General features: G+C 37.6%; 1 protein-coding gene across 1 annotated transcript in view; it reads right to left on the reverse strand.

Annotated features, from left to right (window-relative positions):
* The window catches only part of LOC127630776 (semaphorin-3ab-like), a 31,414-nt gene extending 12,689 nt beyond the window's left edge, over positions 1-18,725 (reverse strand). Inside the window, exons 1-9 of the mRNA XM_052108544.1 lie at positions 18,130-18,725; positions 13,118-13,272; positions 12,524-12,586; positions 9,651-9,770; positions 9,161-9,254; positions 8,960-9,079; positions 8,584-8,729; positions 5,916-6,030; positions 1,484-1,553 (exon numbers count right to left, since the gene is read on the reverse strand). Of these exons, the coding sequence (XP_051964504.1) occupies positions 1,484-1,553; positions 5,916-6,030; positions 8,584-8,729; positions 8,960-9,079; positions 9,161-9,254; positions 9,651-9,770; positions 12,524-12,586; positions 13,118-13,272; positions 18,130-18,229 (983 nt within the window). The 5' untranslated portion in view covers positions 18,230-18,725. The remainder of the gene's footprint in view (positions 1-1,483; positions 1,554-5,915; positions 6,031-8,583; positions 8,730-8,959; positions 9,080-9,160; positions 9,255-9,650; positions 9,771-12,523; positions 12,587-13,117; positions 13,273-18,129) is intronic.
* Between the last annotated feature and the right edge of the window lie 2,297 nt (positions 18,726-21,022).

The raw sequence follows: 21,022 nt of genomic DNA on the forward strand, positions 1-21,022 counted from the left end.
TGTATGGCAATAAATCACAGAGTATCAAAATTAAACAGGGGTAAAAGGTTGTGTGTAATTCTGCACCACTAGTTTCAACAAACTAAAATGCTAAAATAATTATGGTTTTCAAACAGCTTTCCCGATCACTCCCCCACCTGAAACTGGTCAAAAACCCCACCCCAAAGTCATGCCATTGGTTGAGCCCAATGTTGTTATGTTGGGCTTGTTGGGATGATCCAGCAAACTAAGCAATGTTGTGATAGTTTACACTTTTCAGAGAATAAGCCTATGAATGGCTTAGTCTTTATATGAAGCTGGAATATAAGTATTTTACCATTGAAAAATAACAAATTCAGCTTTTAAGATAATCCAATTTATTCAGTTCTAACTTGACCTACTTTTTTTTTTTTACCCATCTACAATCAGTACTCCACAAATTTGTATTTATATGATCAATCTACAATATAAGCAGAGAAACCTTATTGGGCCAAATGTGAGTGGCACTTCTGTTAACATTTTATACCAGTAGGCAGCAAGGCACTGACTCCTCAGCGACGGTTTAAATGGCATCTGATCCGAATTGATTTTGCATCTGCTGTGAATGCTAAAGTTTTTACAAGGAAGTGAGGAATTTAACATGCTTGGTGGAACAACTCAACAGAGACCAATAACACTGTCACTCTTTCCATACTTCTTTTTTTAAGCCATATTTCACTGTGCACTCCACCCTACTCAGCCTGTTCCAAAACCATGGCCGCACACACATATATATGGAAAGACACACAGACATATTAAAAGACATGCTACTTGAGATGGCTGATGTAAAATGGGTTCAACTTCTAGTGTATTTTAAACATCATGGGAGCATCATTTATGTCATCTTAGACCAGCTGGAAAGTATGAGTCAGTAATACTTAATACTTTATAATCCACACCCCTAACACACACACACACACACACATTACATGATGGAAGTTCGATGTTTGAACAGTACTGATTTTATTTATCATGAATTACACAGATAAAGAAGGTTAACTGCTAATGCTACACTGTAAAAAATGTAAACATACTGTACAGTTACTGGGAGCTATTTCTTCCTGACCATTAAAGGTAATGTGTGTAACTTGTGGGGTGTTAGAATACTTTCTCTTATCCCAGATCAATATGATAGACAAATATAAGTAAGCCACATGTAGGTTGATTCCTCTTTAAACAATGTGAATCTGTATTGCCATCAAACTATTGCTCTGAGCATCTTTGTTTGAGCATCCTGACATAGCACCATTGGCTCAACCAATGCTTTGAGTATAAGGTAGAACTATCTATTTCCCGACCAATGGAAGATGACGGGAGTGTTTGTGAAAGCTATTCTGTTTTGCTATTCTATTACTTTTGTTAATGTAACCTGAAGTAGTCAGGTTGATTCCATCATATTAAATAATATTTTTTACTTGAATAATACCAGATCAAATCTGATCTCAAGTCAGTGTGTATGACTCACCTTGTAGTGGTGAAAAGCCCATAGATGAGAGGGTTCTTTTTGTCCTTTCCACTCTGAATGAAAACATCCTCTATGGACACAAAGAAAAAAACAAACAGGGTTAGAATATTACACTCATGAAAAATAATAGTTACCTAGTCACACTTTCTTTCTTTCTTTTACAAATAAACATATAATGCAACATGTTTTTCGTTTCACTTCCATTAAAAAACACAGACATATTATACAATAAAGCACACGCACATATCTTGGCCTTGTCGTGTACCAGGTTGTTGTCAATTTCTGCATTCTCATTTCTGCATTCTCACATTCCAGCCATGTCAGATATGATCAAACCTTACCAAATCAAACACACACACATTCAGAGCATGCTGCTACGTGCATGCTTTTACATGAGAAGTAAGAAAGTTTACTGACTCTCATAAACTATTATAAAACGAAGAACATATACCAGATCAGCACTATCAAATGCAGTAAACCACACACACACACACACACACCTCTTCTGTATTTTCCTCCTATTCTACACACAAACAAATAAAAGGCCTATAATCCGATTCCAAAATGAAGTTTAAAGGCCACACATTTTGCTTACTTGTCATGAAACAATATTTTGCAGTTTTATTTGTATTTTTTTTATATATACTGTATATATGCTTGTCCCTAAAACAGTGAAAAAATTTCATTTTTGTATGTTACTCAAGCTAGTCTCCAACTCTCATGAATCTGCACCTGCCATTAGAAAAGTGAAAACGCATCATTCTTTTGTTTTAGTGGTTTAAAGCAAAGAATATTTGGCAAATGTGTAATTTTTAGGTTATTTTAATTAAAGGGATAGTTCACCCAAAATTGAAAATTATCTTATAATTTATTCACCCTCGTGCCATCCCAGATGTGTATTATTTTCTTTCTTCAACAGAACACAAATTAAGATTTTAGAAAGAATATCTCAGTTCTGTAGTTCAATACAATAAAAGTGAATGGTGAATGGTGACCACGGGCAGTGGTGGCTCAGTGGTTGAGGCTCTGGGTTACTGACCAGAAGGTCAGGGGTTCAAGTCCCAGCACCACCAAGATGCCACTGTTGGGCCCTTGAGCAAGGCCCTTAACTCCAGGTTGCTCCAGGGGGATTGTCCCTGTAATAAGTGCACTGTAAGTTGCTTTGGATAAAAGTGTCTGCCAAATGCATAAATGTAAATGATCAGAACTTTGTAGCTCCAAAAATCACATAAAGAACACATCAAATTAATCCATATGACTCCAGTGGTTAAATCCATATTTTCAGAACCAATATAACAGGTGTGGGTGAGAAACAGAACAATATTTAAGTCCTTTTCCACCCTAAACATCCAATTACACTAAACAGGCACTACATGTGACTTTCAGATGTAAAAGTGAAAGTGAATATTTTGTGTTAAAAGGATTTTTGATCTGTTTCTCACCCACACCCACATTATGTTGCTTTAAAATATATGGATTTATCCACTGGAGTCTTATGGATTACTTTCATGCCTCCTTTTTTTGGACCTTCTTAGTTCTTCTGTGTTTCCTTTATGTGATTTTTGGAGATACAAAGGTCTGATCACCATTCAGTCGCATTGTATGTACCAACAGAGCTGAGATCTTCTTCTTTCAGCTGCTCCCATTAGGGGTCACCACAGCGAACCATCACCAACAGAGCTGAGAAATTCTTCTAAAAATGATCTCATCTAAAACTTATTTGTGTTCTGCAGAAAAAAAAAAGTCATTCATATCTGGGATGGCATGAGGATGACTTTTTATTTTTGATTGAACTATCCCTTTAAGGTAGGCCTAGATCCTCTGACCAGAGGACGTGAGGGTCGCAACTGTTCCATGCTGTTTGTTTACATCAGTGACTATCATTCTTAAACCAAGAAATGTTGCCATTCGTAAAAAAGCTGTTTAAAATGCTTAACTGGCCTAACATTTTATTAAATCGATAAACCTATTTTACGCAGTTTTTCGCAGTTAGTGTGTGATGAGTGCTTCTTTTTTGGTTACACTTTCTTTCTCTCTTAATTGCACTGTTATCCTTTATATATATCTCACCCCTCCTCCCTGCCTCTTTCTCCTTTCCTTCTTTTCAGTCTCACTGTTTTCACCACTACCCATTCATTGCTCTTTACAAACTTCTCTCTCCTTCTCTTTCACTTGTGTCAATTTCTCCAAACAAAACGTTTTTGTTCTACTTGAGGAGAGATAGTTTTGTCTGCCCTCAACTTGTTGACACATCCCTATCCTGCCCCTATCTCTCCTTATCCATCCTTACGTCCATCTGTCCTGCTGTCTAGCACTGCCATGAGATTATGGGCAAACAGGATAGGGGTGCCACCGCAGACGTAAAAATGCACACACACAGAAGCTGGCGGTCTTCAAAACATTAGACAGACCACCAACACACATGGCATATGATGGACTTGTTCATTTTTAAAACACATTCATCATGTGATTCCACAACTGCAATACATTCAGAAAGGTTTGGTAAAATGTTTCACTTTTTAGAGAGATATAAATCTTTCTATTTACATGTATATATTAAAATCAATGTGATGAACAGCAGCTTTCACCATAATATTTAAATGCAAAAATACATGTAAAATGTTGCATAGGAACATCTGCACAGAATAATAAATCATGGAAATTAACTATCTGTTACTCTATTAGTTATTCCCCAACACTGGTTGCTGTGCCATTGTCTAGTACAGTTGTGTTTACATTTATTTACAATGTTTATTTTATTTATAGATATTGTCTGTTAAATCTTACAGGACCATGACACTCTCAAATGATCTACCCTATTTTATCTGAATATATACTGCATACATACATACATACACAAAGACACAAACATGTGGTTGTGACTAAGAGACACAAATAATTCCAAAACAAATCTCTAAATAACATTCAATAAATATTCTATACTCAAACTAATCAATATTCAAAATTAAATAATTCCAAAATCATCAAGAACAATTTAACCCAGGTTCAAACCAGGAACAAGAGAAACTGGCAGCATCACCCATACACAGAAATATGGACAATATCTAAACTTACTGACACCAGACCTTGACAATGCTGTAGTTTCAAGAATCAACATTTTTTTTTAAGATAAAATCAAGCTTCAATAGTTCCATATTTCAATTACATTAAGAGCATATTGCATAGAATTTTAACCTTTCAGCTAACACTTGAACTTTCCTGATTTTAACTCACCTTTGAGTGCCAGTTTATTAAAGTCTCTATATATATTCTATTATCTCATTATTCCTGATTAACATTCACGGACTGCAGTGCAGTCTGACCCACAATAACCATGGCAACATGAGGGCCCCTGATGCACGGGGAGATTATGGAAGATGTAGTTGTTTATGGGCTGTAGAGCACAATGTAAACGCCACAGGTTGCATCTTGTTTTCTATTGTCTATCTGTCTGTCTCATCACCTGTACACAGATTTTAATTTAGAGTAAAATATTGAAATACACATTATGAAGTCAGTAAACTTTAATGTGTCAGCAATCTGGGAAAAGCTGTTTTGCATGCTCTAAACCCTTTGATAGGCAGAGAAATAAACACACTCTCTAACACATGAACATAACTGGCCATGCTCTGTAAAGATTTCCATGGTGCTGTTGAATGTGGAGAGGACAAAGATTGGTTCTGTTCAGAGCTACTTTCAGATATTTGATAAAAGTTTCAGTCTGATATGGAAATCGTTATGATTTTTCATTATTGCTATGTATGTGATATGTGCATATGTGATGAGTCAGAGTGTGTGTGTGATATCATGGGTTTGTTAGTAACAGGACTATTTGGGTGGTATAGAGCTGATATCTTCATTATGATAACTGAAATTAATATTTGAATGTGTGTATTTGGTTTTTGAACGTGTATGCATGTGTGCATATCTCAAAGATAGAACAATGCATCCGTACAATAACCATGCAGTGGGAAGGCAGACAGAACTGGTGACGCAGTGTATGTGTACAAGACTACATGACAATAGTAAAACTTGCTTGGGTCTAACTAAAAGTTCAAGAATTGTTTATTTTATGCCAGGACTTTGTTTACACAGACTGATTGATAAGAAACCGGTTTATGTCTGTATGTGTGTGTCTGTGTGTGGTGTGTGAGTGAGTGAGTGAGTGAGTGAACTGATAAACTATGTTCCATAATTCAGGGAAGATTAGGCATATGACACACACACACTTTTAAATTACAAGGCTATCACAAAACTTTAGAGCACTATGTAACAATAGATATAGATTTTGGCACCTCTCTATAATGTGTATGTACAAAAATAAAAAAGTAAATATTTAATTAATTTGCCTTTTTTGACCCTTTATTTACAGAATGTGTATCTGGGTATCTGACCCATCAGATATGTTTCTGAAGGTGTGTATATTACTCACGCAGTTTGTCGAAGTGTGTCTCCATTCCGTCAGGTCCTGGTACAGAACAAACAATACGAGCTTTCTGAAACGTGCTCCATTTATGTACCAAACTACGCTGACCCCCAATATCATTCTATAAAGAGAGATAGAAGCATAGAGAGAAAGAATGAGAGTATATGTATGTATGTATATATATATATATATATATATATATATATATATATATATATATATATAGTACTGTGCAAAAGCCACATAAGATGTTTCACAAAAGCATGTGTCTTAAGATGGTTATTTATATCTTCAGCTTTAGTGTGTCAATAGGAAATATAAATGTTAGAATCCCAAATATAATTTTTGCAAATAGAAAAGATTAGAATAGAAGAACATGGAGCCCTGCAACAGATGTCATGGCCCCCACAGAGCCCCCCACTGAACATCGTGTCTGTCTGAGATTATATAAAGAGACAGAAGCAATTGAGACATCCTAAATAGATAGAAGAATTGTGGTGAATTCTCTAAGAAGCTTGGAACATCCTATCTGCCAACAACCAAGAAAAACTGTATCCAGGTGTACCTTGGAGAATCGGTGCTGTTTTAAAGGCAAAGGTTGTCACACTGAATATTGATTTAGCTTTTTTATGTTTACTGGACTTTGTATGATGTTAATTGATAAATCATTATTTTTGAAGACATTCTCATTATGCAACATTTTTCACAAGTGCATACAATGTATGCACAGTACTGTATATACACTGGGTACGGAAAGTATTCAGACCCCCCTAAATTTTTCACTCTTTGTTATATTGCAGCCATTTGCTAAAATCATTTAAGTTCATTTTTTTTCCTCATTATTGTACACACAGCACCCCATATTGACAGAAAAACACAGAATTGTTGACATTTTTGCACATTTATTAAAAAAGAAAAACTGAAATATCACATGGTCCTAAGTATTCAGACCCTTTCAGTATTTAGTAGAAGCACCCTTTTGATCTAATACAGCCATGAGTCTTTTTGGGAAAGATGCAACAAGTTTTTCACATCTGGATTTGGGTATCCTCTGCCATTCCTCCTTGCAGATCCTCTCCAGTTCTGTCAGGTTGGATGGTAAACGTTGGTGGACAGCCATTTTCAGGTCTCTCCAGAGATGCTCAATTGGGTTTAAGTCAGGGTTCTGGCTGGGCCATTCAAGAACAGTCACAGAGTTGTTGTGAAGCCACTCCTTCGTTATTTTAGCGGTGTGCTTAGGGTCATTGTCTTGTTGGAAGGTGAACCTTCGGCCCAGTCTGAGGTCCAGAGCACTCTGGAGAAGGTTTTCGTCCAGGATATCCCTGTACTTGGCCGCATTCATCTTTCCCTCGATTGCAACCAGTCGTCCTGTCCCTGCAGCTGAAACACACCCCCACAGCATGATGCTGCCACCACCATGCTTCACTGTTGAGACTGTATTGGACAGGTGATGAGCAGTGCCTGGTTTTCTCCACACATACCGTTTAGAATTAAGGCCAAAAACTTCTATCTTGGTCTCATCAGACCAGAGAATCTTATTTATCACCATCTTGGAGTCCTTCAGGTGTTTTTTAGCAAACTCCATGCAGGCTTTCATGTGTCTTGCACTGAGGAGAGGCTTCCGCCGGGCCACTCTGCCATAAAGCCCCGACTGGTGGATGGCTGCAGTGATGGTTGACTTACTACAACTTTCTCCCATCTCCCGACTGCATCTCTGGAGCTCAGCCACAGTGATCTTTGGGTTCTTCTTTACCTCTCTCACCAAGGCTCTTCTCCCCCGATAGCTCAGTTTGGCCGGACGGCTAGCTCTAGGAAGGGTTCTGGTCGTCCCAAACATCTTCCATTTAAGGATTATGGAGGTCACTGTGCTCTTATGAACCTTAAGGGCAGCAGAAATTTTTTTTGTAACCTTGGCCAGATCTGTGCCTTGCCACAATTCTGTCTCTGAGCTCTTCAGGCAGTTCCTTTGACCTCATGATTCTCATTTGCTCTGACATGCACTGTGAGCTGTAAGGTCTTATATAGACAGGTGTGTGGCTTTCCTAATCAAGTCCAATCAGTATAATCAAACACAGCTGGACTCAATTGAAGGTGTAGAACCATCTCAAGGATGATCAGAAGAAATGGACAGCACCTGAGTTAAATATATGAGTGTCACAACAAAGGGTCTGAATACTTAGGACCATGTGATATTTCAGTTTTTCTTTTTTAATAAATGTGCAAAAATGTCAACAATTCTGTGTTTTTCTGTCAATATGGGGTGCTGTGTGTACAATAATGAGGAAAAAAAATGAACTTAAATGATTTTAGCAAATGGCTGCAATATAAAAAAGGGGGTCTGAATACTTTCCGTACCCACTGTATATATATATATATATACACACACACACACACATGGTACCATTGTTTTGGAATAATAGTGCATGAATATGATAATCATACTTCACCATGGTATATCAAAGTACCATGGTATTACTATCTGATACCATCACTTTACTTGGCACTACCACATAATTTTTTTAAGGGTTCTAATGATAATTTTGCAATGTTAAAATGACAGAGAGGACAGGCAGACAAGTCACCCAGCATGTCCTAACAGACTCATGGAGGTGGGCATTCAGGCAAAGGGGCCACACGAGTGCTGGTATGCACGTAGGAACATACTGCTAGATACCTTACAGACGCGGGCGACTCTAGAATAGAGGACCTTCCCAACCGCCCCTTCTGCCTCCTGAGCGCGCTCAGTGAAGAACATGTACACCTTATCATCCTCCTCATTATCACTCTCTGACATCGCTGTGACATGCACAAAATCAGCACCTTGTAAGAGAGAGAAAGAGAGATATAGAGACTTCTAGTTAACAAGCAGGCAAATCTTTATTGCACAAAGGATAAGTAAAAAAAATTGCAGTTAACTGTTACAGGTAGAGAAAAATGTATACTTAATTGTTGTAAACAGCAGGTTATGTGTATTTTTATAAGCATAAGTCTAGTTTCAGTGTAGTCGGGTATTCATTATGCTACCTAAGGTAAATGTGTGCATGCATCACCTTGCAGCCAGGTAGAGCCATACTGTTCAGTGCGCATTGCATGTCGCAATCCCAGACTGCGAAAGAATGATGTATCATGACCTAGAAAGTCAGATGAGATCCCAGCATACAGCTCCCCATCTAAACATGCACACACAATTATTTGGATCATTCAGAAGAAATACTCACTTACACAAACAGATATACACTCTAACGTCTTACCTATGATGGCAGTAGCCGTTCTGTGGTGAGGGTCATAAGGACATTTTCCCTTCCCTGATTCAGTGTCTTCATACTTCAGGGTTTGTTCCTCAGCCTGAAATGTCCTTTATATTATTTACAGTTCAAATTATTTACTTTTTTCCTCTTCTGTAAGGCTGTTTGAATCTGTATGTAACACACTTTTTAATAGTCATTTATTGGTATTTTAATGTTAATGCTCACAATAACTTTTATAATCTTAGGTATTAGCTGGTTTTAGCTGGTCTCACTACACGACTAGCTAAAAAGTGCCCTAAACCCATCTAAAACCAGCTAACTGACCAGTTTGACCAGACTGTGAGACCAGCAGCGATGTAACAAGATTAATCATTCTCTTTTTATTTGATCTGAGACTAATCTGACATTATGCACTCACGCCAGAGTCCCACTCACACTACACATTAAAGCCATAACAGAAAAGTGCATACTGGGAAATGTAGAACTTCTTTACCCTAAGAAAGAGGCTGGTGGGGATAAAAGCACAGCGAGGGTTGAATGCTCCAGTCCCACAAGCATACAGGTGTGTTTGGTTAAACCGCTCCAGCACACGCAGGAAGTTAGCACAATCCATCTGTGACACAAACAGGAAACAATCACTTCCCAATAGCAAGACAACAAAGTCTGTTCATGAGGTCATTGTGGTTTAATACAGCTAGAGGTCCAGCAAGGATTGAAATGCTTTTATTAGTTTAACTGCAACAGTCTGAGACTAGAGTGTCTGGACTTGATTGCACACATAAAACAACCTTGTGTAACTAACGTGAGGTACATACAGTTATAAGACAGGCCTGCGCTGTGTGTCTGTTTACTTTTTTCTAGCTATAGTATATATAAAGTAGATACTGATACTCACTGATACTTGAGATAAGGGACGAAACATGTCCTATATAAAACAAAATCCTCTTTATGTTAAAAATATCAGTCATAATCATAAAAATACAGAGAATGTTAAATCTATAGGAAATGTGTATACACTGGCATTTATGGCTTATATTTTAAAATAATTTCATACTTTCTTTTAAAATGCATGCTCTATAATTGGAAGCACATGTAAGCAATATATACAAACTAACCGTATGTATATATAATCCAGACTAACCGGAACCATAATCCTACCCATTAAAGAACACTTTTTTAATTTTTAAATATAATGTGGGTATATATATATATATATATATATATATATATATATATATATATATATATATACCCAAAAAGTTGGGACAGTATGAAAAATGGTAATAACTCAAAAAGGAATGATTTGTCAATTATATTCACCCTTTGCTATATTGAAAACACCACATCTACACATAATCTGATGTTTTACCTTGTGTGTTTTTTTTGTTTTTTTTTTTTTAAATGTACAGTAATTTTAAATCAGATGATTGCATCACACTCCAAAAAAGTTGAAACGGGGGCAATTTAAGACTAATAACAATTTGACGAGTTGAAATAACAAGGCAAGGTGAAACAGGAGATGTTAAATAGGTGAGGCAATTGTGTCATAGTATATAAGGAGCCTCCAAAAACAGCCTTGTCCTTCAAGAGCAAAGATTATTCAAGACTTGGCAATTTGCCAACAGATGCTTCAGTAAATAATCCAGCACTTTGAGAACAATATTCCCCAAAGACAAATTGGAAGGATTGTGGGGCATTTCACCCTCTACAGTGCACAAAATAGTTTAAAAATTCATGGAATCTGGTCAAATCTCAGTGTGTAAAGTGCAAGACGAAAACCGCTTCTGAATAAACATTATCTCTGATCCCTCGTCACTGTCTTAAAAAACATCATTCATATGTAATGGATATCATGAATATGGGCTTGGGATAACTTTAGTAAACCTTTGTTAGTCATCACAATTCACAGCTGCATCCACAGATGCAAGTTAAGACTTTACTATGCAAAGCAGTAGCCATATATTAACAGTGTCCAGAAGCTCTGCCAACTTCTCAGGGCTCGGTCTCAACTTAGATGGAAAGTAGAACAGTGGAATTGTGTTTTTTGGTCCGAAGAGTCCACATTTCAAAACTTTTTTGAAGAAAAAAAAAACAGCCACCATGTTCTTCGGGCCAAAGAGGAAAAGGACCATCCAAGCTGTTATTAGCATCAGGTACAAAAGCCAGTGTCTGTATGTGCCCATGGCATGGGTAACTCGCACATCTGTGAGAACACCGTGAATGCAGACAGATATGTAAAAATTTTGGAGCAACATATACTGCCATCCAACACTGTCTTTTCCAGGGACATCCCTGCATTTTCCAACAGGACAACTCCAAACCACATATTGCCCAGATTACAACCGTATGGCTGTGTAAACAGAGAGTGGGGGTGCTAGATTGGCCTGCCTGCAGTCCTGACCTGTCTTCAGTTGAGAATGTGTTGCACATTATTAAGCACATTAGATGGCAACGAAGACCCCATACAATTGTGCAGCTAAAGGCCTACATAATGGATGAATGGGAGAAAAATTGCACATTTTAAAACTTAACAAACTTGTGTCTTCAGTGCCCAAATGCTTAATAAGTGTTATTAGAAGAATTGGTGATGTTTCACGGTGGTAAACACTTGACTGTCCCAACTTTTTTGGCATGTGTTGCAATCATCTGATTTGATGAAACAATGAAATTCACAGGGTAAAATATAATATATTGTGTCGTTGTAATGCTTGCAATATAGCAAAGGGTGATTCTAACTCACAAATCACTAATTTTATTGTATTTTCTTAGCATTTTTCATTCTGCCCCAACTTTTTCAGAATTGGGGTTGTATATATACACTACCGGACAAATGTTTAGGGTCTTCACATTTTAGAACAATAGTAAAGTCATCTAAATTATGTAATAACAAAAATGGAACTATGGGAATTATGTTGTGACTATAAAAATCCAAAATAAATAAAAACTGTGTTGTATTTTAGCATCTTCAAAGTAGTCACCCTTTGCCTAGAATTTGCAGAAATTTACCACCTTCTTGAGGAATCAACTTGGGATGCTTTTTAAACAATATTGAAGGAGTTCCCATCTATGCCTGGCACTTATTGGCTGCTTTATTATTCTGTCAAAGTCATCCATTTCAAAAACTAGTTTTTTAATTAAATCATTTAATATGTTGGCTCAATTATATTTTTGTCAACAAAACTCATTTGAAACATTTAAGATCACGCCAACAGATCAAAAGAGTTTTAAGATCATGAGAAACATTTCAGTCAAGTGACCCCAAACCCAGTAACAATTCAGTAACTTTTTTGATTGTCCAGCCAAATGTGGATAATAATATAGTCCCACATTGTTTTCTCTGAGTTCTCTGCTTCTTTGCTTTTTCACCTGCAGGTCTTTCCCAGCCATTAAGCAGTCCTGGATGTGATCTGGGTTTGCAGGCCAGTGTATCTGAAATACAGCACACGCACATAAAGATAATAATCTAATCTTGTACACATAACAATGCATAAAGTTTCCTCTTAGTCATATTAAATGTTGATGATATGCTGATTTTTTTTTTCATGTAGTATGTGAGGAATGGCAGTTGGATGCCACTCTGACACTACTGAGATGAAATCATGAATACACAGTTATGCAGACAAGCAAGGAAGGGTACAAACACATGTACACACGGATACGTTCCTGAGCCTCTTTCATGAAACATGAGCAGTGTTTGTAAAACTATTCAAACATTCATTTTGCCATTCAATGTGACAAAGAGAAAATGTACAGTTACAGTTAATTTGCATAGTTATTTGTGTAAATGTAGAGGCTGGGACAGTTTTTGTTAAATAAAGTAGGTTTAAGGAAAGGAAAATTATATTTTCCAAATGTCTTTTTGATTGCATTAAGGGTTAACATGGTGGAGTAGTCATACAATGTTGTTAACTTGAGAAGGAGCCACTGTATGTGTGGGTGTGTATGTGGGTGTGTACATACCTTGCGGGGTGTTTGTGTAATGTCATCCAGGCTGGTGGAGAGCAGATGGTTCTTCATACCGATATAAAGGCGCCGGTCATCTTCATCCGGCAGCAGAGAGTTCAGATCCCCAGCAGGCACAGAGAGAGACAGGAGCCTGCCGCTATGCACCAGCTCTGAGATAGACACACAGAGGGAGAGAGAGCAGGATTATTTTGAACATTTCAGTTCGGCTTCATATACTACATTTCTGATTTTCATCTCAAACCCCCCCTCAATTTCTGTTAATAAGTCGCAATAAAGAAAATGCAATTTAGCTTAATTGTTTTTTATGAGGACATAAAAACACAGAGAAAGAGGGAAACGGAGAAGGAGAGAGAGAAAGAAGAAGAAGAAGAAGAAGAAGAAGAGATACAGAAAAGGGCAGGGATAATACTGGTTCAATACATATAAAACTGTCAGCATCACAGTAATACAAAGTGATGACAGGATCTGTGCATTTCCAAAACACAACTGTGTCCGAAAACAAAGGCAGCTGCATTACTCCCTAATCAGTCAGTAACTTGCAGTGTTTTTAATGAGGGCACCTCCCAATTAAACTGGTTTCAGACAGACTTCCAACGTCATGTCTAATGATGAAATTGAAGTGAGCTTTTAACTTAACCAAACAAATATGTAATGACTACAATTGGTTGAAATAAAATCATAAGTTGAAAATAAAATGTTATTTAAGAACATCTCCATCAGACACCATTTTTATCCTTTCCAACAACATCCAATCCACACTCACTAGGTATCGTTGGCCTTAAAAAAACAACAACATGATCAAGGCATCTTAGTAGTCAGGATGTTATGCAATCATTGGATTCAGAAATGCCTAAATGCCTTCATACCACATATACTGCATTTTCAGATGTCTGACACAGCCAGTGTTTCCTGTGAAACTAAAGAGATTTATTTAGTCAGAGTATCATGACTGAAGGACAGATTTGAGTGGCTGCAGGAGGCTGTTTGAGCCCTGATCTCATGTGAACCTCTCTGTAACTGACAAAGAACACAGAGAGGAGAGAGATATTTGAGATTTGATAAGAAACAGCAGTGAATCTGAGGTCATTTGGACCAGACAGACTCACCTTTGGGTAGAATAACCTGTTCAAGAACAGTACAGGTGATGAGACAGACAGATAGACAAAAGAAAACAATAGATGTATTGAATAGACAAAGAGAAGGAATAGAAGGAAGAAAACGTGTAAATGAATTCCAGAGTATAAATAAAGCAGGGGTCTTCAGTATACAACAATTTAATATATAACTACACAAATATTTCAACCTGGCTGAATCATCCTGGTTGAAGTTCATCCTGGCTTTCTAAAGATGTGTGTGTGGTGAATGATTATCACTCCTTAAAAATATTCTCTCACTCACCCACAGACACTAAAAAATCTCAGCTGTCATGAGGGACATACACACAATTTGTAACAGCTTGCCACAGCCTTCTCTTTGTTGCCATGTCACTTTTACACACACACACACACACACACACACACACACACACACACACACACACACACACACACACACACACACACTTATAAATAGTGAGTCCCCAACATTCTTTTAGCACTTCTGTTGTGCTCATTCTTGTGTCCGTCATTCTAAGGCCAGTTGAGGGTAGATTTAGCCACACACACAGTGTGTGTGTGTGTGTGTGTGTCTGAACATTAGATTACCTCAGTCACGGGAGAGACTTGATTAGTTGAAATGTGTGGCATGTGATACATCTAAGAAAATTTGACAAAGTTAGGGTGTTCTGGGTGGTTGCCAGGACATTGCAACTTGGTTGCTAAGGTGTTCTGAGTGTAATTTAGTACATTGCTATATAGTTGTAAGGGTGTTCTGGGTGGTTGCCTACTGGTCCAAGTCCAAAGGGACCATCCCGAGGAGTCTATGATATTCTAGTCGCTTTGTGGATTTTTTTTTTTTTGTCTGCCAGGCAAAAATCTTTGAAATGTATTAGCACACCTCTCTTCAACAAGCCTCATCATTTGAGACATTCATATCTGTAGCGCAAACATATGGGACAGACTATGTGCAAAAGTATAACACTTATGGGGCTCAACATGACTTGAGGTAGCATTGCCAAATCCACCTTTCCCTTACGACTCAGTACACTTGACCTTGCATTTGCTAATGCATGGGAGTGTCCTTCCACACAACCTAGTTGAAACCTCTCTACAATAATACCAATATTCTAATATTGGCTATGGTGGAGTCCCATCCTTTTAGGTGCGAAGCTGTTTGCTATAAAAGTAGGTGTGCAAACACCATTCCTCAGAATTATCTTCCTACAACACAGTGATTCATCTCTCATCTAGAAGCCCTCTACTGCTTCGTCTTCGACTACACGAATCAGCAGATGGGATCTTCATGGCAACGAGAAGACTCCCCACTCCCCTGCAGTGTTCTGGTGAACATCACTCCACCTCGCCGCTTGATGCTTCACTGGTGAACATCCCGCTTCAGCATCCTGATTCCCTGCAGCGCTTTGGCAGGAGTTGTGTATCCTTAAGTTATAAGCAATTGTATATTGTTATATTGTGTGTATAATCGATCGTGCCACAACATTAAAGCCACGTGTCTAATATTGTATATGTCCCCCTTGTACCGCCAAAAGAGTGCCAACCCGCATCTCAAAATAGCATTCTGAGATGATATTCTTCTCACCACCATTGTACAGAGCGGTTATCTGAGTTACCGTAGACTTTGTCAGTTTGAACCAGTCTGGCCATTAACTGTTGACCTCTCTCATCAACAAGACATTTCCATCCACAGAACTGCCCCTCACTGGATGTTTTTTTGTTTTTGGCACCATTCTGAGTAAATTCTAGAGACTGTATTTCTCAGGAGATCAGCAGTTACAGAAATACTCAAACCAGCCCGTCTGGCACCAATTATCTAATCAGCAGTAGGCCTACAGTGAAAAAAATCATGCAGATATGGGTCAGGAGCTTCAGACAATGTTTACATCAACCATCAGAATGGGGAAATAATGTGATCTCAGTGATTTGGATCATGGCATTATTGTTGGTGCCAGATGTTTTGGCAGCACAAGGGGGACCTACACAATATTAGGCAGGTGGTTTTAATGTTGTGGCTGATCTGTGTAAGTATACATCATAATTATAGCACTCACACACATACTACCAGAGTGTTGAACCGATTGATGCTTATGTTATGACATAGTTGTTGTCACATCATTGATAAACTTCAAAGTGACACATTAGATCAGACCAGCAAGAAAATCAATGTGATAGAGATGAACAGAAGAATCACTGAAGGATTGTGCCTCCACATCTTGCTGGACATATAAATTAATTTCAGTTATATGTAATGACACATAATTGTCAGTGTGTGTGTGTGTGTGTGTGTGTGTGTGTGTGTGTGTGTGTGTGTGTGTGTGTGTGTGTGTGCTACATAAGAGCTGTCATTTATCATTTCATTTGGGAAATCAAGCCAAAATGAGCTGGATAATAATCATCAGACTCAAGCAGCCACCAGCATTCCCTTACACAAACACACATACACACACACACACATTCAATATGTTCATTTCCACTGGGAGCCTGAGTGAATGAAAGGGCAATTAGGTAATTAAGATGTTGAAGTGAACACAACACACACACACACACACAAGTTAAGTCAGATAAACAATACTGCATTAGCAGCAGAAACCACTCATAAATTTTAATAAGCTATTATTTAACTCCATAAATCTGCAATACAACGGTCTGTATTTTCTTTTTCTTTCAGGCCAGCTAATACTAAATATAAATATGTAGGTGTGATATTTTTATCCTATATTCATATCCACTATTATTTTCACCATTATCAACATGATTATGTTCTAATATTTTGTAATTAATTTCAAAATGTGATTTCATTCAAGTGTACCTGAGAGTATGGTTCTTAATGTATTTATTTTGCTCATATGGTCTGTGATAATCATTGAAAAAAAATTCACATAAATAAATCTTACAAAACACAAACATGAGAATACAAACACCATTCATAACATACTAGCACATGCACTGTCATGCACTTTTTGCTCTCTCTCTCTCTCTGGTGTTCTATGGAGGGTTCTCTAGGTCATGTCGAAACACAATTAGCTACACTATCACACATAATATACGCTTGTCAAACCCCATCTGATTACAGGTGACGTTAAGATAATTGGGTTAAATAGAGAGGGAGAAAGAGACAGACTGGTGAGTTTGAGACACACTTCCTTCAAACCTTCTGTAGATTTCGTAATAGAATTCAAATACTTAAAAAATAAAACATAGTCAGAAAAATATAAAATGCAAGTGTTATTGAAGAAAGGCAGTCATGCATCTGTTGCAGCAAAACTCATATTTGTGCTGTAATCCCTCAGAAACCAGTGACTGCTTTGAAAACATTTTCAAGAGTCATTGATGTATATTTGTAATAGAGTATTCTTATTGTTTATTAATGTCTTTTGAATGTTTCTTTAATTCTCTTTTATTATATTTATTAAATTTGTAATAAAATGTTTTGTATTGTTTTTTTTACTGCTCCTGGCACCTTATTTGATTAGTGGAATAGTTCACCCAAAAATGAAAATTGTGTCAACATTTACTCATCCTCACGAAGTTCCAATTCTTCATGACATTCTTTCTTCCATGAAACACATAAGGAGATGTTTTTTAGAATGTTAGTCTCAGTCATCATTCACTTTCATTGCCTCTTTTTTCCTATACAATGAAAGTTAATGGTGACCTAGGCTAACATTCTGAAAACATCTCCTTATGTGTTTTATGGAAGAAAGAATGCCATGAGGAATTGGAACAGTGTGAGGTTGGCTAAATAATGGCAGAATTAAAAAAAAAAAACTGTTGGGGGTGAACCATACTTTTAATAGTCATCCCAATAAAATACTTTGAAACTGAATTTGAAATTGAGGATAAGAAAAGAAAGCCTGAATTTGTGTGTGCATGTAGGGACAGTTTTCTTACCTGAGTGTTGAAATTGCAGTCGTGGCTGTGATGGTCTCCATGCTTCCGATAAACGTGCTGCCAGAGAAAGCAAGCAGAAGAGGGACAGCATCCTTCTCATGGCTGTCTGACACACTTTGCAACTCTGGTACACAATGTTTGCCAAGGAGTAAACACACTCCTGCTCTGTTCTCTCTTTCACCTCTGCTCAGAAACAACACACTGGCAAATGCTGTCGACCTGATGTCAGCATCACACCCCTCTGCACAAGTGTGTGTGTGTGTGTGTGTGTGTGCGTGCGTGTGTGTATATGTGTGTGTGTGTGCAGTCCGCACAGTGCAGTGCAGTGTAATATAACCTTCTTAGGTCAGTATTGCTGCAGAATCCTGCACTATTCCTCTTCCCTCTGTTTCTCTTCAGTTTACACTGCTGCTAGCTGAAATTTTCAAGAGAGAGAGAGAGAGAGAGAGAGAGAGAGAGCGTCTCTGTCTGCTTGCCTTTTTTATTTTTGCTACCTCTCCTCTCTCTGTTTTCTTCACTCACTTATTGTCTTGCCCTCTGCATCTCATCTTTAACTGAGTGTTATGATTTCTCTCTCTCTCTCTCTCTCTCTCTCTCTCTCTCTCTCACACACACTCTGTCCCCTCCTTCAGTCTACTCTTATCATTCACACATTTCTTTCAAACACTCCCATGTCCCAGTTGTGCCCACCCTGTGCTCTCTCTCTCTCTCTCTCTCTCAATTTCAATTTCAATTTAAAGTACTTTATTGGCATGATTGTGTTTACATACAATATTGCCAAAGCATTAATACACAAAACAGATAATGACAAGACAAATAATAATAACAAAATAGTAACAAATAACAATAAAAATAGAATTAAAATAAGGTGCCAGGTAATTAATAAAATAAAAACTATAAAATATACACTATACTCTCTCTCTCTCTCTCTCTCTCTCTCTCTCTCTCTCTCTCTCTCTCTCTATATATATATATATATATATATATATATATATATATCCATCTCTCTCTTCCCCTCCCTCTCCGTGAGCTTAAAAAAAGAATAAGACAGTTGCTGAATGTAACCCCACTCTTAGGAGTTGTTGGCCTAAAGTTAAATGTCATGTTGATTTTCTATTTTGTCAACTCTGTCTCTCTCTCTCTCTCTCACACACACACACACACACACACACACACACTCATGTCTTGTTTACTCATACACACATAGAGACACAAAACACACTTCAATTAAATCACACAACAACTGAATTAATGTTAACCGAATCAGGTCACAAAAACAATAAACAAGATCAAAAGAATAGGGAAATTGAGAGTGTGGAAAGCCCCCTTGCTCAACTAACAGACACATCATCACAGATCATCAGAGGTGGAATGAAACTGCGAAGATTTGTCGCCATCTAGCAACTAAACGAGGATTGGAAGATAAAAACCTGTATGACTTTCTTCTGATGAACAAAAAAGTTGTTGTTAGGAAGAATGTTAGTCTCAGTCACCATGCATTTTGGCAGACAATTTAACCCAAATTCAGTTAATTGCATTGCATATTTTTTCAATAAAATGAAAGTGAACCATGACAGAGGTGACTGAAAGAAAGTAATATGGGTTTAATACAAACAAATAAATGAGGGGCTACAGTGTTACTTCCCCCAATATATTATAAAGTGAGGATTTAAAAGACTGTTTATGTCTTGGGGTGGGTGATGCTTGTTACCCTTACAAAAAGTACTGTGGCAGTACCAAGGTACAGTGATAATAACAGATGGCCCTGTTATTATAATTCTATACATTGGTACTGAATGATTCAATTATGCACCATGGTATTTAACATGATAATGAAACACTTCAAACTACTTTAATGAATACCATAATTATGCACATATTCACAACAATGTCCAAATATAAAACATATGGGAATGCCATGGTACTTTGATATATACCATAATATATATGTTACTGAATGCCATATTTTAACACACATAATTGCCATGTTTATGTACCGTGGTATTTACAGCATTTTTAAGATAAAACACTCAAACTCCTGTTAAATTATACAGAAATATATTTATATAAGTGACCACCAGGTGTCAGTGTTGTATAAATCAAGTTTGTGAACTTTTTGTTGAACTATGTTGAAAGATGAAAACCACACAGACTAACGCCTAATTTTTGCAGTATGCAGTGTGCATTAGAGAGAGAGAGAGAGCGAGAGAGAGAGAGAGAGAGAGAGAGAGAGAGAGAGAGAGAGAGAGAGAGAGAGAGAGAGTTTAGTAAGGGTTAAGGTTAGTCCATAGTTTTAAGATTACTATAATCCTCATTTAATTTCTGAAATGTTTTGTGTTAGTTTAACTTCTTTTTGTTCTTGTTTGGTTTATCTTGAGCGATCCTTTATAACGTTACTGAAATTCATGTTCTCTGAAAATAAACATTTCGATTATGGCGCTGATTATTATTACTATTACTAATACTACTACTAACAACAAAAACAACAATACTCCAAATCCACATTGCTTAAACGCGCTGAGCATTGCGCGCTCCCGTGGTAGTACCAGACCTGTTTCCATCAACTGTCCGTTAATCCATCTATGCGCTCTCGCTCTGTCCTTCCCGCCCACACACGTGCTCACCTCGTTGCTCTGATTGGGCGAGAAGTACAGCGATGAGCTCATATTGGTTAAAAATAGTTGCACGCGCTGGGACTAAAAATAGGCGTGTATATAAACCTCGGCGTTTCACCAAGCCTTGCTGCACTTACGCAGCAGTGGCGGAGGAAGTCTGATCTCATTTTCTGTGAGAACTAGAGAGAGTGCGCGCGATGGATTGCGAAGGGAGGAGAATGAAAGGGCGGCGGCCCCTTTCTCAGTCCGTCGTCATGACGCAGTCTTTCACAAGAAAG

Source organism: Xyrauchen texanus, chromosome 37 (assembly GCF_025860055.1).
Source record: "Xyrauchen texanus isolate HMW12.3.18 chromosome 37, RBS_HiC_50CHRs, whole genome shotgun sequence".
Classification (NCBI taxonomy): Eukaryota; Metazoa; Chordata; class Actinopteri; order Cypriniformes; family Catostomidae; genus Xyrauchen; species Xyrauchen texanus.